The sequence below is a fragment of the Colossoma macropomum genome, unplaced genomic scaffold, assembly GCF_904425465.1.
Source record: "Colossoma macropomum unplaced genomic scaffold, Colossoma_macropomum, whole genome shotgun sequence".
Lineage (NCBI taxonomy): Eukaryota > Metazoa > Chordata > Actinopteri > Characiformes > Serrasalmidae > Colossoma > Colossoma macropomum.
Window position 1 is genome coordinate 17060644 of NW_023494785.1, and position 18113 is coordinate 17078756.

Here is an 18113-nt window from a genome sequence, read left to right on the forward strand (position 1 = left end):
CAGTATAGACTTTTGTTAGATTCAAAAGTGTTTTTATTGCTAGAACAAAGAAGCTGAAAATAAACTGATCATGAAAACTTTCTGAAAAATCTAGGTGACACAGTTCAAAGTGGGAAGGTCAGACAGAACAGTTTGTGAATAATGCCTAGATTACAAAAGGGCTGTATAGAGGATAGATGCAATATACATCAACGTATTTTTCAGTAAGGACATCACTCCTTTTTCATCTTCGCTGTCTTTTAAAACTTCAGAATTGTACCTAGTAGGCCTGTAACAATGTGCCCATAGTTAGCTTCCTAATCCAATATTGTAGCTTTGTAGTATATTTCATCGCTACCTGGAGGGATAAGTACAGATCAATTCATTTTTTCCAATTCTCACAATAGTAAGAAAGCTGGATCCAATGAGAATCTCTATTGCCTTCACAATCAAATTAAGCATTTTCCCATATGTAGTTTGCCACGCTTGATGGATGGAAATGAATCAGTCTTTCCCGTTTGGTAAATTAATTCAATTTTATCATGCCATCGGTAGCCACTTCTGCAAATACTGGATCAGTTCCAGGAACTGAGGCTGTGTAAGGCCTCTCATTTGGTCCACATTGATTTCACTAATTCAGCAAATCAATTTTTAGTTCCGACAACAGCCCCCAACGAAAAAAATCAAATCTATATTTAGTTTGGGAAACCATGCTGAAGCAGCCTACAGACACCATGCTTCCTTTAACATCATTACAGAGCTGTGGCCAAAACTATTACACTTAAAGAAGGTAGACAATGTCATTTAGAAGAGTCTATCATCTATTACAATCACCATTTACTGTAGTATATTTGCGGTCTTTTTCTCACATACATCAATCAATTACTTCTATAACTTGTGATTTTGGGTCGTTTTCGGGTCGATAGTTTTATTACTATGATGAAATAAACCTGCGGTCAGCTATGCTTTGATGATGAGTGGACAAAAAAGCTATCCAGATCCAACTTCTAAACTTGTAGTGGGTGCCTTCTGTCTAAATGCAGTCTAAATATCTAAACTCACAAAAGGTACAACGAAGGACCTCTAGAACAGCCTTACCAACAGAATCTCACCACCGAGATAAACAAGACAAAGAACAGATTTTCTTGTTCAGCAGAAGTTTTGTGTTTTACTATATACATTATTATTATTTGAAAATTGGGCATGACCCACCCATTAAATTCAGTGATTTATTTATCATCGGTTCATTACTAAAAACTCCTGAGATGTGAACGTAAAAGACCATTAATGGGAGCAAATTTTGGCTTCTGACAAACTGACAAACATTTCTCCCACTGGTGAGCCACTCATAAATGCATCATTTGCCCAGTGTTGAGGGAGTGATTTCCCAAAACAGATTCCTATGAAACAGCGTGTTTCTGGGACTAACATCCATCGTCTATACTGGTTATAATGGATCAAGCTTCCTAACACTGTACAGGTGTTAAGGCCCAAGGTTAAGTGCTTGAACAGTTATGGAATTACTAAAGTAATGAATGTAAATATAATGTTCAAGAAATCAGGCAGAATGTCCTAGTATGAATGTTTCCAGTAAAAACCACTCTCCACGGACCGGGGACTGGTGAGCATCCTTTGCTTGCAAAAATCCAAGCATTTCATTATTAGAGAGTCCTTTGACCTGGGTCCCAGTGTAAAATAAAAAAAACAGTGGAAAGAGTCTGTATGGTGATGTGAGGTCATTGGGAGAGAAAAGCCCAGCACGCGAAGAGTCCCAGTGCTACAGCTGCTCCAGCTCCTACATTTAAGAGAATGGGTCTCCAATACAGCCAGTTCTCCTTCTTCTTCTCCGATTCACTCAGCTTTTGCTTCATCTGCTGAAGCTTCTGTGCTGTACTGGCTATCCGCTCCTCACGATGCCTCTTACGCAGGCTACAGGGAAAAGAAAAGCACTGGTTTAATTTGATGTTAAAGTAACATAGCACCATCGGTTTTCCATGTATGAGGTGAAAAGGTTGATTCTTGTACGGCTAGAAATGTACTCAAATCTGATTTTTGTTAATTAAAGTGAAAGAAGTCTAAATGAATGTGCTATTTAACTAATTCATGCCAATTTTATTCTTTGTTCCTATTATCTTGTTTCAAAGTGCTTTCCACATAGGTACTAAAAACATAAAAACATTTAATGACTAGTACTTTTGTCATCTGAGTAACTGCTAATTGTGCACAGATCAACAGGTTTTGATGCAAAAGACATTGTAGACCACTTTTGAAAGTTTGTGGAGTGATATACGTTGTTTCGAGTGGCTTTACACATACAAGAAATATCAATGCAATATTAATTAAATTAAAGGTGCAAGATTAATTCCACCTTTATTAGAGAAATAAAACTTTTCCCATTAACATCAGCTGTTATTCTTCGGGAAAAAAACTCTTTATATTAAAACATGTTACAGATACACAGCATTTTTAATTGTAAATTGACAATGCAATTTAAATGCTTTAAGCAGTGGGACAGCCCATGTTTTTAGGTGAAAATTCCCCTTTTCATGCAGGATTTAGATAACATAAGGGGTTATCAAATAAACTTAAGACATTTATGAAACTAAGACCTCCACTAACGTTTAGTCAGTATCACAAAGGCAGATACTACTAATGAACTAAGTCAAGTCAAGGTTAAACCCTGCATTTTCATATTTCAATGGCAAAGAAAATGGGTTCAGCTGTGATGTTCCTTAGCCTAAGCTGGTAGGGAAATGAAAATAGCTATGTTGCACCTAATGATTTAAACTACATGATTATTGGAAATATGTACCAGTATGTCATTAGCGGAGTCCACAGTCCAGTTCTCAAAGACACTTTATTTTCTTAGTCAAATAAGCTGAAGCCAGGGCAGAGAAGTTGTCATAATAGCAAAGACGGCAAGACTTTAAACCACTGTCACTAACACAAAATTCCTGCTTTATGAAAGACCTCTCTGGACAGACAATGAAACACAGTACCATACCTTTCCGATTTTAGTTCCATTCTCTGCTCTTCCTTTGGTGGCTCTATTAGATTGCCTTTCCCTCCTGGCTCTTCCATCTGTCCATTCAGTTTGTCTAGGGGTCTTGTGTTATCCATGGGGAGAGACCCCAAGTAAGCCTCTGGCTCCTTGTCCTCTTTAGACAGCTTCTGCCACTGCTGCTGCAGTACAAACGAAAGCATTAAAGGACCCAAATCATGGAAAAACAACAAGTTTTGAACTTAAAACTCAAAAAGTAATGTTTACTCCCCTATGTACGGAAACTGAGCTGCAGTAACAGCCCATTTAGAACTCACTGTTCTTGTTACGGTACGATGCATTTACATATATCCACCTATTCAGCCTCCATCAGTTTAGCCCCAGCCATTCATGCTAAGGTTCGTCTGGTAAAATGCATGATTTTTGAATGAGGCACAATACAGGGTATCCAATCAGAAATTTACATACATTACTGTTAAAGTTACAGCAACAAAAACAGCCTGTTTAATTCTATGGGAGAAAAAGAAACTGGAAAATCAATTATTACTGTTTCGGTACATACAAAGTGACACAAGCATTAGAAGAAAAAAATAAAAGACGAGAAAAAAGTAGGACATGGGCCCTTTAAACAACACTGCATGTGCACAGCTTAGAGGCTCAATCCAAATTACTTTGACCTGTCCTATAAGTACACCTAGTTGTAGATGTCATATCAGCAATGCCCACAATGTGTTGTCTCCATTAATGACTCTAGAGTACACAATGACTCTATCAAACTACTTTTAATGTTAGACCAAGACAACGCAAGTAAACACAAAATGCTATTTTTAAATTAGGATCTCAGTTATTGAAGGAAAAATGCTGTTCAGCCCTACCTGGCCCTATGGAAGTAACTGCCCCCTTAGCTACTAAATCTACCAGTTAACTAAATTCCGTTGACTGTTGGGTTCAACTCCACTAGCCACGCCCAGGTATGATTACTGTCAAACTTGTTGAATGTAAGCATCACTTAAAACAGAACCTGTCTGGCAATGTGAAGCAGGGTAGAAGGTCTCAAACAGCAGTACATGATGCCACGTTCTAAAGAAATTCAAATACAGATGCGAAACAAAGTCACTGAAATCTACCAGCCTGGAAAGGGTTACAAAGCCACTGCTAAGGCTCTGGGACTCCAAACCACAGTGAAGGCCATTGTCCACAAAAAACTTGAAGAAAACTTGGAGGAACAGTGGTGAACCTTCCCAGGAGTGGCTGGCCTACCAAAATTTCATTAAGAGCGCATCAACTACTCAACCAGAGAGTCACAAAAGAACACAGACAAACATATAAAGAACTGCAGGCCTCACTTGTCTCAGTTGAGGTCAATGCACATGATTCCACAATCAGGAAGACAGTGGGTAAAAATGGTGGAACTTTTTGGAAGACATGAATCCCGTTACATCTGGCACAAAGCTAGCACTGCATTCCACCGTAAGAACATCACACTAACAGCCAAAACACACACACACACACACACACACACACACACACACACACACACATTATCCAGGCTGCTTATCCTCCTTGGTCTCGAGGGGTGCTGGAGCCTATCCCAGATCCCAAAACAGGTGGGGGCAAATACATTTTCACAGCACTGCATATATAAGTAAAGCTATGTAAAGGCTTAACAACAAAAGAGAGTGACAATACAGTTACAAGTATCCAAAACTCTAATTTAAGGGATACTGAACATGCCACATGGCTGTCAATATGCATCGTACTACCTGCAGAGTGGCATCTCCCAAGATGCACTTGGCTCCTTCCTTAATGGCCATGTATGAGAAGCGGAGCTGGTCTGGAGTTTGGATGAGGCCCATGCGATACTCCCTCATGTCTAACAGCACTTTCTGTATATCCACAGACACTGGGTCCTTCTTCTTTTCCATCTGCAGAACGGCAAATCAACACTTCTGACGTAAGGTTAAGCTTGTCTGAGACTAAAACAATCTCTCTGGGCTAGTTAACAGAACAGGACTGCAGGTCTGAAAAGTAGTTTCACACCCCAAAATAAACACCGAAGTAGAACTTTTCTAAAAAGTAAATCACATAGGTAATCGTAAACTTGTTTAATTTCTTTCATTTTTTTTTTAAACATGCCCTCACCCACTTCAACTCACCACTCAGGCCCCATTTTGAAAACATTGAATTACAGCCTGCTATTCAAAATCTACAGTACTGTAACACAGTGCCGTAAACTTAGAAAATCTCTGCAAGAGCTTCTAGTAATAGAATAGCCTTTAATGTGCCACTGGGGATTCCCCCAAAGGGAAATGACGAGGCCAAGCGCACAAGGGTTTGTTAAAACCAGTATCGAAACGAGAGGATGAATCTCTAATTTACCACTTTGTTTACACACATATATGTTTCAATTTAGCACATTTAATAGAATAAAACAGGGCAGCCTTAAGGGAAGGAACTTACCAGGACAAGACAGGTATCAACCAATGAGAACGTTCCTGACCGGCCAATCCCTGCACTGCAGTGGACCACGGCCGGACCATTCTCAGGCTCCAATGAGCCCGACTCTCGGACCTTGAATAAAAAGTTGAGGAAAGACGCAGGCGACTCTGGCACACCAAAATCAGGCCATGTCGTATAATGGAAGTGGTAGATGCATCTGCTCTCTCCTGTCTGTACAGAGTAGAACAACATTACAGACATATTAAAAAGAGAAACATTCTGAATATGTTTTACTAAGCATAAAAATTAACAATGCAGACTTGTGTGAAAAACAAGTTCTTTGGGGGACTAACGTTTCCAACCTGTTGCTGGGTGAAATGAGCTTAGAATGATATTTAAGATCTGCAGAAAAAACAGGGTCCAAGTCAATATACTGTTGTAGGAGACTATTAGCCACATTATCTGCTGAGCCTGTTAGCTATCTCCAATTACAGAGAATATAAAGTTAGATACAAGACAGCCTGTTAACACATTGAAAATGCATGACCGTATTTTTAGCATCAGTTATTGTTTAGCTTGTAAGCAGACTTAGTTGTAAGACAGAATCACAAAAACATGTTTTTTTGCAGCATAAAATGTGCAGCTGTAGTCTGAAATATTGGTGTCGATATACACAGTCATGTTATTCACTTTATGTGTTTATGCACTGATTGCTGACAGGTCATAACATTTTTAGCAGGTTTCCATTCAGATTCAGATAAGATACAGGTTTGTAAATTGTTGCAGCCGTGTCATAGACGTCATAGGGCCCAGCTTATGTTTTCCCTAAGAACAATTTTTCACTTCCCCATACCCATCAAGTTATGTCCATAATTTCAATCATACCATATTTGGCATGCAACACAACGCTACTTTAGAGCACCTGAGGCATGCCAGCCAATTTCTTAAAAACTGAATTCACTGTACTGAATCCTGTTAAACTGTTCATTTTGTTTAGAATGTTAATGTATAACAAATAGTTAGCAAGAGCTCATATGAGAACAGGAACTGAACAGTTTGAAAAGTTTGTTTGAAGAAGCTAAAGCAAGGAGTCTGTGTAAGAGCATCTTACATTGGTGTTCTGAAGCTCCAGCTCTCTTATTGTGTAATATGACTTGACATCTTCAGACACTAGAGTCACCACAAACCCTGTGTCACTGAAATCCATCTGTCTTTCATCCTCCGAGGGCCAGTACTGTGCACATTTCTCCTGCCATAGAACATAAATTAAAAAATAATATATAGCCTGGGCTAATCCTTACATATGGACACTTGTGGGTAAGCAATAGACATGTGGGAAAACAATCCATGCAACATTCACTTACAGTGCCTTTTTCTACGACTCTGTTCAGCATGATAACTGCTTTGGACCTCTGCTCCCAGATCATTAACCAGAAATGACCACAAGTATTCCTCAAGGGTCCCTGTGTATCAGAAACATGTAATGTAATAACCTACGTAGGCCACTCCACTCAACAGATGAAAAACTGCACTCAGCTACAAGCAGAAATGAGGTTTCTCCTTTAAAAAATAATGTATATAGAGTGTATATGAAAGTGTTTGATGGAGGTCAGGCTTAACTAATTGTTACATGCTACAGGGCATGTTACATTTAAACAGCAATAATTATTACACTGTATTAAAGTTAGAAGTACTTAAAAGGATAGTCCAGAAGGATAGTTTAACATTATTTACCAAAAAACATATTTTCTTTTTTTCCTTTGTAAAATGTAGGATTCTAAATGAAGACAGAGGGGAAAATACCCCCATATGCTTCCAATGTTTCTACAGTGCAGAGAATAAGGCAGGAAAATTACAGTTAGAAACTCTAATACTGATACTATGTTTTCCAACAGTGCAATTATTTCCATTTTATGGTTGTACCTGATAAAAAACAGAACATGTAATCTCACAATTCACCTGAACTGATCTAGTGCACCTTGCTTGTTTAATCTGTTCATGTCCAGCAAATAAATTTAGTACAATTAGGATAAATTTCACAGAACATGTTTGATTCATCTAAAATAATGGATTTTTGTATAGTTATCCCTTGAACCCATCTGCTTTTTTTAATAACATGCCAGTTTCATACTGTTCTTCAAAATGAAACTCTGATTTTCTATTATATTGTTAAAATCAGTAATCACACGTAAAGAATTTTATAAATTTAAGAATTTAATCAATTTAAACTATTTGAAAAATTTCTTCAAATTTGTGCTCAGGCAAGCTCAGACTACATATGGGCATAATAGGTTAAATATGGCCAAAATACCATTTAATAGGCTAGTCATCAAATGAAGATATTATGCTTTACAATAATTATGGTTATAATAATTAAGACCATTTAGAACACAAAAATGAAAGTAGTTTTTTCATGCACTTAGGAAGCCAGTAGGAGGTCATGTTTCTGTCAAAATTTAGCAGCACATATTTTACCACAAAACACCAAAATCACTTTGGATCAATATGTTGGACTATTACTTTAAAGACAGTACATATAAAACATAACACTGAAATATAAAAGCAGGCTCATTTAGTTATCTGATGGTTATGGTTATCATATGGTTATTTTTTTTCTACAACAGGATTATTTTAGTTATTTTCAGACACTGTGACAAGCCAAGAATCCAGCTGACTATCAGTCAGTCAGCAATATGTGAGTGAGAAGTAGACCAAAGCAAGAAAGACATACACATTTAAGCAGTACTACACACAGACTATTAGGAGCAGCTCCACTGACCAATGGCAATGCATCTGTTGATAAATGATTATTAAATCGTAACTTTGATATTTCAATTCTTGCAACAATATAGACACAAAAGTATCACCACTGTGAAATGCCAAGAGAGTTGTGGCCATTTTGCTTCAGTTTTCTATGCCTTTTCTTTTTTCATTTTGGGCACCAGAAAGTCAACATTTCTCCTTACAAATGCAACTCCACATATATTGCTGCTGTCAGGAGGTTTTCTTCTATCTCTAAAATGAGAACTTCATAGAAAAAGAAAAAACCTACCTTACTTTTAATATAAGTCAATGGAACCAGACCTTTTTCCAAGTAATTTTGGGCTGTTTCTTTTGGTCAATTCTTCATTAAATTTACAAACAATGTAAAGGACAACAGGCATTTTCAAATTATGTCAAAAACTGAAAAACGACAAAAATGGAGACAAGGTTTTCTTCCGACAACAGTGATATATTTTTGTCCATATTCAGGCCATGTCTATTTGCATAAACATCTACATGTATTATATAACTTAAAGTAATGATGAAACTTCCTGTAATACAATTTCTCCAAGCATGTTATATTAGTCGTTACAGTTTAACAGCACATTACTCTGTCATTAGCACCTGTACTAATTTATAGGATAGGACCAATGTCTGCCTTTTACATTTTAATGAATATTACATGGCTCCTGAGAGTTGATTAGTACTTGAGCACTACGGGGAAACACACACAAGAATCATAATAAATTCAAGCTTCTACTGAGAAAATGATTTCAAGGGAACTGTTCATGTTGAAAGGACACATTCCCTAGACTTGTATGTAAAGTCAGGTTAATTAAACAGCTCACTCGTACCTGTGTTAGTATGTAGCTTCTCTGGGCATCCTCCATGTTTATTAGGCTTGCATTTATGTAGTCATTTTCTGAGCTTTCTAATCTCACCCGGCTGTGATCGTCTAAAAGAGACAAGAAGTTAGTGAGGGAGTCTACACTAAAAATAAAACTGACACACTGTTTAAAGACAATGACCTCAAAACTGTTTTCAAGTCACAAACAATCAAAATAAACACTGCATCTGCCATAGTCATGGACAGACAATACTGCAAAGATCAAAATTCAATAATTCCATAATGTAGTTTTCTTTTCTATTTTTTTAAGTCACTTACACGGACTGACATCTCTGTATCTGTTTCTGTTCCGATTTTCTGGAAATTTTGCCACTTTGTAGGAACACTCCTGAGACTGATTTCGAATTTCCTATAAAAAGAAAAAAAGTTAAAGTGTAACTAAACTCTCATATATTTATTTAAGCTTTAATTTAACCAGGCAGACCATTAAGAATATTAGTACTAATAGTAATAATAAAGACAAAGCTACAAAAATATACGTTGGGACCCAAAAGTCTGAAATCACACTGGAAATCTGATTTTTTTTTTCTGTTCATTTAAACCTGAACGCATTAACGTTCTGATAAATGTAAAAAAAAATATGAGAAGTAAAATAAAGAAGCAATAAAGACATAAGATTCTGAACTATTTCTAGGCCAATATTTAAATTTATGCAATTTTGTGACACTAACCACATTAAGGCATTTGTATAAAAAGGTCAGATTATTTTAAGTTTTTCTTATCGTGTAGTCCATGCCAGCTCAAATGCATGCTGTCAATAGAGGGACAAACCAAACACTAAAAAATGATCTGAAATTCATGTTCAAAAGACTATTTTTCACACAATTTGTTATATGTTTGTGTCCAACACACACACACACACACACCACACACACACACACACACACACAAAAAGATAAATACAGTTCAAGTGTCTCTAAAAAAATATGAGAAATATTACCAATTTGAACGTTTTTGGTAATGTGTTTCAATTCCTATCAGTAGCAGGTTGAAATAACAAAAAAAACAAGTGTATAATAATACAACAAAAATAGAAACAGTAACAGAAAAAAACATAGTATCTACTGATAGGAGTCTAAAATAAAGGTAGCCCAGATAGGTTATTGTTAAGTGTTATTGTTAAGACAGCAAATCTCATTTTATGAACAATCATAAAAACAGTGCAACATGGAGAGAGTAATTCTAGAAGAAAAATAAATAGACCGTCCTTGTGGCAATGAGTGCAGCGCTGAGGTGAGGTTAATACCAGAGAAGCAGCAAGCAGACCTTCAGCTCCGACTGACTGACACACACACACACACACACACACACACACACACACACACACACTGAATTCTGAAGAAATCCCCCCTCAGTTCTCAGAAAACATATCAATGCACGTTTCACAGGAAGCGTGAGTACAGCTCATGTATGGCAGCAGCAGCTCTGTGTGGTAGTGTAACCAACGTGTTCTTGAAATTAAACACGACTTGCTGTTCACGCTGCTGCAGTTCCTCAAAGTAAACATGTAACTTTAGTAGCCGGTATGTGCCAACATCTCTCACCCTGGATTTAACGTGAAGCGGTGTAAGAAGAACGTAGCTAATTCGATTTATTTTATATTTCAGTGGTGGGGGGGACTCCGCGTGATGTTTGTGGATAACACGATCACACATTCACTGGCCATAAAACTGTGTGAAAGTAATACAGTCTGAAAAAAAAACAGAAATCTGCATTTAGTAACACATTTAAGATGACCGAGCCAGCTATAGCTGCAGCTCATCATCACCGTTTCTAGGTATCCTCCCGCGCATGCGCACTCCTAATCTCTATACCAGCCAGGCCAGCAGCTAGCTAGTTTAGTGTTGATTACTTATTACAATCCCTCGCGCAAGTCAAAAAAACTCATACCTAACGTGAAACATAATTCTGCGAGTTAAAATTAACTCTGACTGACTTACGTTATAGAGGTTTTGCCACTGTCCAGGTGAATCTATGTCCTCGAACTCCTCCTGATCCATGTTTAGTCAGGCTAATCAGTAATTTAACAAAGAAATGCTGCTATCAGATTTTACTTAGAAGACTGAACGCCTGTTTGATCCTGCCTTCAGGGGTGTCTGCGAGGTTAAAGTGGCAGGAGAGAGCGCGCATTGCTGCTTTTAACTCGTCCTGGTCAAAGAGGATAAAACGCGCCTGAGCTGAGCTCCTGTCCGGCGGAGCTGCTTCCGTAGCTCAGCTCGAAGCCCCGCCCCTTTCGGCGTGGCGCGTTCAGCATGCTAAACGTACGACGCGGTTTTCTGTCAAAGCAAAAAAGGCTTGGAGTAGTGAAACAGGGTCGTAGCACCAAAGTTTGGGCCACAGACTAAGTAGTGAGCCATATGCTCCCCTTCCCCCTTTCCAAGAAAATAAAGGAAGGAAAACATATATGATGTATTTGTTACACTGCATTTCTTACAACACAGTAAGGGTGCGTTAACTCACCAATCTTGATGTAGTTCATCGAGGATTAGACTTAGTCTCTGTTCAAAACAATCAATGTAATTAGAGAGAAATTCGAGAGAAAAACTTCTCAAAATCGCTCAACAAATGGTTGCTTGGAAGTTACCTGTTAGCCACCTATTTGGAAGCTCATCTTCATCACTGCTGAGGAACATCAGGTATATAAGCAGAACTCAAAAGATGATCGTGAAAAATGCAGTTTTGTATTACTTATTTTTTAACAAAGAGTATCAAAATTAGAAACCAAAATCAATTTTTTTCTGTGGCTTTTGAAGGGCCCCCAATCAGAACGGGCCCTGGTTAGTCAGATCCATCATTACCCACAGTCTGAGGCACTAGTTAAGAAAAAAGCACAAATTTTCTTTTGGATCTGATACCAAGTAATATCAAGGATAATATCCTGATACCAATACCTGTACTTTAGCAGAAGAGAATTCTTTGTGATTTCTACAGTGAAACCAGTTGAAAAGGTGGACATTAAATTTACATTTGAATGCATTAGTGTTAAATAAACTGCCACATAAACTGCCTGTTTAGGATAATTAATTCAAAAGATCTGCTATTGTAGAGCCTAGGTTCGATTCCCGGCCGGGCAGCCAGGGTCATTTTTTGTGGAGTTTGCATGTTCTCCCTGTGTCTGCGTGGGTTTCCTCCCATAGTCCATGCAGTCAGGCCAATTGCATATGCTAAATTGCCCCTAGGTGTGAGCGTGTGCGTGAGTGTATATGTCTGTCTGATTCTTTGACTCCAAGATGTCTGAGAGTCAGGGTCGGCTCTTGGCCACTGACTCTAATCTAATGGAAATGCTTGGAGTCGACTCTTCGACTCTGTGTTTTTTTCATCGTAATCGGCTGGAGGGACTTGACAGCAGCGCAGCAATCCAGAAAAGAGTCTGAGTTTGATTAGCGTGAGTTTGTTTAATTACTGGCTTTAAATAATGTGACCACTGCTCACAAGCCGCTGTGAGCACAAATCGGTCCTGCACCGCAACTCTTCATGTTCTTCATGTTTAGGGTTCCAAAACACAATTATTAGAAACGGCACAAGGACCGAAAACTAAAACCAAAAACAAGCAATATGTTTCACAGAACGCTGCCTTTTTTACTTTTCACAATCACTTTAATAATACTGATGTATATTTAGTGTACTGCCTAAGAAAAATACTGTGTCCTGTTAGGATTGATTCTCAAAAAGAAACGTCAGGATTGGAAATATCGACATTTCAGTATCCCTGTTTGGAGGAGGCACACTGTAGGGATGGGCAATTACACTAATTTGCTTTTCATTCTGAGACCAAGTAATACCAAGAGTAGTGCTCTGATATCAATATTTTTCCACAAGTCTTGTTTTGCACAAGGGGAGTTATGAGTCCTAAAGTCTAAAGCACATGTATCAGGCTCCAGTCCTCGCAGGCCAAAATACTGCAGACTTCAGAACACTGCCTCATTAAACACATCTGATTCAGTTCATCGGCTAATTAGCAAGGCTTTCATGAATTGAATTTAGAGGGTTGGATGAGGGTAATTGCTAATCTCTGCAGCCCTTTGGCCTCAAAGGTCCAAGTTTGACATGCCTGGTCTAAAGAGTGCATGGACTTCAAAAAGTTTCATTTGAAATGCTTTGCACTGGTATTAAATAAACTTCTACATTAACTGATCATTTGTGGAGTAAAATAATTCCGTATGTTCTGCCATTACAGCATTCAGTATCTTCTGTGGCTCTAGTAGAAAAAGTAGTTCAGTAAAGATACAGTCAAGTTCATAAAACAGATAGACATTCAGTTTACAGCTACTTTGAGAAACCATTTAATAAAATTAACTTACCAATTCAGAATTGTCCACAGTGGTGCTGATAGGAACCAGACGACTGAAGAGTTTAATGCCTCTAAAAGCTCCCTTACAGAAAATTATTTCAATAAATGGCTCCTAATACACTACGTGATGTCTAAGATGTTGTTTTATGATAGTTTTGAATAGGTTTTGGCATAAAACATACATTTGAAATCTATAAATGGCAGGGACTTACATACAGGGTGTTGTACAGTGAAATGTAAAGAAAACTGAAAAAAAGAATTGTATCAACTTTACATATGAAAACTTATGTAGATTCACTGGTTATTTTGGTTTTGTGTTGTAGATATTGTGACCCCAGTTTCCTACCACCACTACTGTAAAGAAATCTGAGTCAGCATGTTTATCTACAATAAACCATTTCGCATCAAACTACTCTGAATTCCATTCTGAATCGGTGGAATTTCCCTTTAAATCTACACATACAGGTAGCAGTTATTCTCCAGCAGATGCAAGGCTCTGTCTGTGCTCTGATAGGCTAGAGAAGACTCAAGAGAAGACTTGTAATGTGATGCACATGCAACTTTTGCTTCAATATGTTATGTGGCTCTTTGGTGCCTATATTATTTTACATACTACATAGCATTTCCTGATGTAGTCTATTCATATGCTTAGGGTGTGTAAATTATTGTTGATACATTTAATACTCCTAACTCAGCAAAACATTTGTTGCAGTGACATGAAAAAAATTAAAATATACCTGAAAAAAATAGCTTGTGTTTGTTTATGCTTAAACAGCTCTGGAAATATTCATGTAAACTAACAAAATTATTCATTCTTAATTAATTGCAATAGCCTATTGTTCCTGTACAGTAATTTCTGCACATTTCGGCAGTAGTGGGGTTTTAATTATTTTAAATACAGTAGAAGAGTTTGGGCTGATATGACCTTTATTTAATTTATTTAGTCATTGAATATTTAAGAGCTATGCATTTATCTCATTTTTGCATCTGCAGTGGACTGGTCCAGTCTTTCAGCCACTTCATGCCTTGTGGTCAGGGTAGGGTGGGGTCCTAAAAAAGAGGTCACCTTAGGTCAAAGGCCTCTGGGCACATGGCCCATTGGCCCAGTCAGTACTCCATCCCTGGTCCTGTAATTGCAGTTTAAGCCTGTACTATGAAATTGTATGGAGCATGAGGACTAAGTAGGTTTGCCACCTGTCCAGGATTTCAGTTGGCTGTTTCACTCCTGGACAAAAAATTGTCCAGGAATCCAAGCGTTTTCATATATGTTAGCATTTCTTCTGAGGTTCAAACTGCTTCTTTTTGTCCAATCAAACCATTTGTATACACAGAATGGATTTGAATGGTTACCAGTAACATAGGGACAATTGTTTCAGAAAAGTCGGTTCAAGCCACTGATCTACGGTCTAGGAATTTTGCAGGGCTGAGATGGCTACCATATCACTAAGTAGGCATATCAAACTGATTTTAGCAACACTGCTATCTCTCACTGCTGAGCAGTTTGCATCTGCAAATGCACCTCAACTCAGACTGAAACACGGTGCAAACAAAGCTACAAATAATGTTCAGCAAAAAGCTCTACAAAATATGCTAAAATGTGCTAAAACTGCGCCAATCACCAATCCAAACAAAGTGAGCAACTTTTTAAAAGTGATCTATCTGATCACTGTCTTCGGGTTACAGCACTGCACTAAACTCCCATTCGTTAATATTCACTATTAAGGTCACGTGCTAGTCTTAAACGTCACTCTTTCACAGCTGCCTGCGATGAATGCTTAATAAGATAATACGTTTATCTGTTTGGCCTACTAAGCAATTATGCAAGCCAATCCCTAAGACGTGCATGATTGGGTGCACTTTTCCAGCCACATTCAGAGAATCCACATAAGGAGAAAGAGAGAAAGAGCGTGTTCGCGCCGGGCAGCACTGAGTGTTCCTGCTCAAACACTGAATTAAACATGAGTGGAATCAGTTCGCTCCTCTGTGTGGCGGTGATGGTGGCAGTGTTGTGCTCAGGTAAGCTCTCATTGGTTAAACACCACCCTACTTGTTCTTAGCAGAGTATCTGCTGTTACTTTTTGTGGAAACAGCGTGACTTGTCACATAAATAAATCGGTTTTGAACATAAATCGGCCAACTGTGCAGTGTAGTTGCTCAGAAGAGAAGAAGGCAGGCACGTTTCTGCTCTGCAGCATTATTATGATCGATATAATCCTCTGGGCACGTGTAACGATGTGTTTAGCTTTCTCTCGGTTTGCATAAGAAGGTGACGATAATTTACAGTGCAGTCATTTTTTAGTTTGGTTTTAGCGGTAGCCTGTCTGTCCAAGTCACGTATAGACCTATATGCCACAACAAAAGCAGAGCATTGAAACGCTTAATCTGTTAATATCCATATCAAGGGTTTGGAAGCAGAGGGGTTAAGTGAAATTTGGGCGAAACATAGTTGTGTATCAATTTTAAAGCTCAAACTTGAATGCAACTTTAACATTGAGATGGCTCAAGGTATGGCTCAAATTTTTGCTCTCCTGTAAAATGTGTCCGCTGTCTCTTTGGGTGCCTTTGATATGTTCTTTGAGTTTGCCTAATAGTGTTTCAGACTGATCAGACAATGTAGCTAAAAAGTGAGTTTTGATCACAGTTCATCATTAAATTCAATCTTTGTCACATGAAACTACTACTTTCTAATAAATAGAAAATCCAAATAGTCTGAAAGTATAATCACAGATTCAACACTGTTCATTGTTCATGCAAGGTGGAACTATATTAAATTTCATCTCTTTAGACCTGGGGTGCCTCAACTTCTTGCTTTGGGGCCCAAAGTGTAATCTTTAGAGGGTCCAAAAGACAAAACATCATAGAAATTAAGTTTAAAAAAAATAACTGCTTTTGTTACTAAATTGCATAAACAATGTAGAAAGGTAAATAAGAGAGGAAAACTTTGTTCCCTATCTGAATGGAGTTGGGGTAACTTTTCACATGTCCTCATGCGCCAAATTTGGACAGCCCTGCTTTAGAGCTTCAAAAGTACTGTGACCTTTTCTTTCTTGTACTGTATGACATCATGCACTCTCAGAGGAAAAAAATGTATGAAACTGGGGCAGTACCCCTCTTGTCACTGGGGTGGTACCCTCAAGGGTACATCACAGTACCTTTTAGTCAGGGAGGAGAATATTATTTATTATTATTATTATTATTAATATTAATATAGTTCCACCTTGCATGAACAATGAACAGTGTTGAATCTTATTATTATTATTATTATTATTATTAATAATAATAATAATAATGATGGTGGTGGTAATAATCCTAATAATAAAAAATAAATTCAATTTTAAGTTATATTGACGCCACACAAGCCATCTTGTCTCCAGGTTTTTTATTTTATTGTTTTGTTTTAGAACATGAAGTTGTGAAAAGGTACAAATATGTACTTTTAACCTGGGGGGGACTTATTTAAGGTACATAATTGGACCTTAAAACCACCATTGTACCTTTTTTGAGGGTACATTTACATTGTTTCTTGATGAATGTAATACCTGCACAGAACCTTTATTTCTAACAGTGTAAAGTCAGAATTATCCCCCTGAAGTGAATTAAACCTGAACATAAACATGACCTTGGTTTTCTTAGCTTTAAGGTTGTTGTAGTAGCTGAGTGTGCCTAACAAATCTCACAACTTTTTGGTTTCATAGGACAAACTCTAGAATGCTTTCGATGTGATCTTGGATTCTGGGATGTGTGCTACACCACCAAAACAAACTGCAGTGATGGAGAACAGTGTTTTGTTGGAATCGGCAAGGCAGGTAAGTGCCACCTGCCCTCAGTGACTGAGGCATTACATGAACCTTTGCACCAGGTACAGTAACTGAATGCTATGTCTTCTTCCCTTGTAGCTTCTGTGCTGGACATAAAAATGATGGGCTGCCTTAATGAAGAGGACTGCAACAAGACTACCACTGTGGAGTTCCCAGTAAATAAGACATTATACTCCATGACTACACACTGCTGTGATGAAGACTACTGTAATGGAAGTCCTGCAGTTGTGATGGCACCCTTTACCCTGTTGGCACTAACTGTAGCCCAAACAATGGGTGTACTATGAATATATTTTGATGTAGGTTTTAGTATAAAGTTGGTGTTGTAGGTTTTGCCACATCTTTGCTTAAATGTACTCTAAACAGGTTTGGGGCTTTGAGAATACTAGGTCAGCAAGAAATGAGTGCATGTAGAAATTAACCAATATTAATAAAACTACTAAAGTTGGTGTGACTGTCATTTGCAACAAATACTCAACATTTTGAATAAATTGTTTTTTCAATAATCTTTTTCCTCTGTTAAAGGGCCATCATAAATCGATTTGTCCTCACTCTTTGAAATTTGTAGTACACTCCATTCTAGAGACCCTTGGCATCAGAATGGTCCACAGTAGTGATGGGAATCAGGGGTCTTTTTGTCTTAAGATCTGACCAGTCAGATCTTAATATTTTTCACAAATTCGTATTACAGAAGCAAATCTTATCTTGCTGCATCTTATCAAATTAGGAAATCTTAACAATCAAAGTCGACCATCAACTGTTAACTGTTACCAACAACCGACCATGTGCTCACAGCTGAAACATAAACACGTAATCAAGTTAGTTAGCCAGACAGCTAATGTTAGCTATCGTTACTGATGTGAAAAAAGGTCAAACAAAACTAAAGCGCGATAAACTTGAACATTGTAACAAAGC

The 18113-nt window shown here is 37.8% G+C and overlaps 2 protein-coding genes across 4 annotated transcripts; one reads left to right on the forward strand and one right to left on the reverse strand.

The window, feature by feature from the left end:
• Positions 1–10: 10 nt before the first annotated feature.
• Positions 11–11310, reverse strand: ptpn2a (protein tyrosine phosphatase non-receptor type 2a). Of its 3 annotated transcripts, none has more exons than XM_036585188.1 (9): positions 11030–11310; positions 9348–9438; positions 9037–9137; positions 6784–6882; positions 6531–6668; positions 5441–5650; positions 4744–4905; positions 2984–3159; positions 11–1908 (listed from the first exon to the last, which is right to left on the reverse strand). In XM_036585188.1, exons 1-9 carry the CDS (start codon positions 11087–11089, stop codon positions 1716–1718), a joined length of 1230 nt encoding a protein of 409 aa, XP_036441081.1. In that variant the 5' UTR covers positions 11090–11310; the 3' UTR covers positions 11–1715. The 3 variants fall into 3 exon arrangements, with proteins under 3 accessions (XP_036441081.1, XP_036441073.1, XP_036441088.1); XM_036585180.1 differs by having other exon boundaries at positions 2984–3162; XM_036585195.1 differs by lacking the exon at positions 11030–11310 and adding an exon at positions 10336–10387 and having other exon boundaries at positions 2984–3162.
• A 3979-nt stretch (positions 11311–15289) lies between these two features.
• LOC118813592 (sperm acrosome membrane-associated protein 4-like) lies at positions 15290–17597 on the forward strand. The gene is made up of 3 exons (XM_036579018.1): positions 15290–15396; positions 17076–17186; positions 17277–17597. Exons 1-3 carry the CDS (start codon positions 15339–15341, stop codon positions 17483–17485), a joined length of 378 nt encoding a protein of 125 aa, XP_036434911.1. The 5' UTR covers positions 15290–15338; the 3' UTR covers positions 17486–17597.
• The last annotated feature ends 516 nt before the right edge of the window (positions 17598–18113 follow it).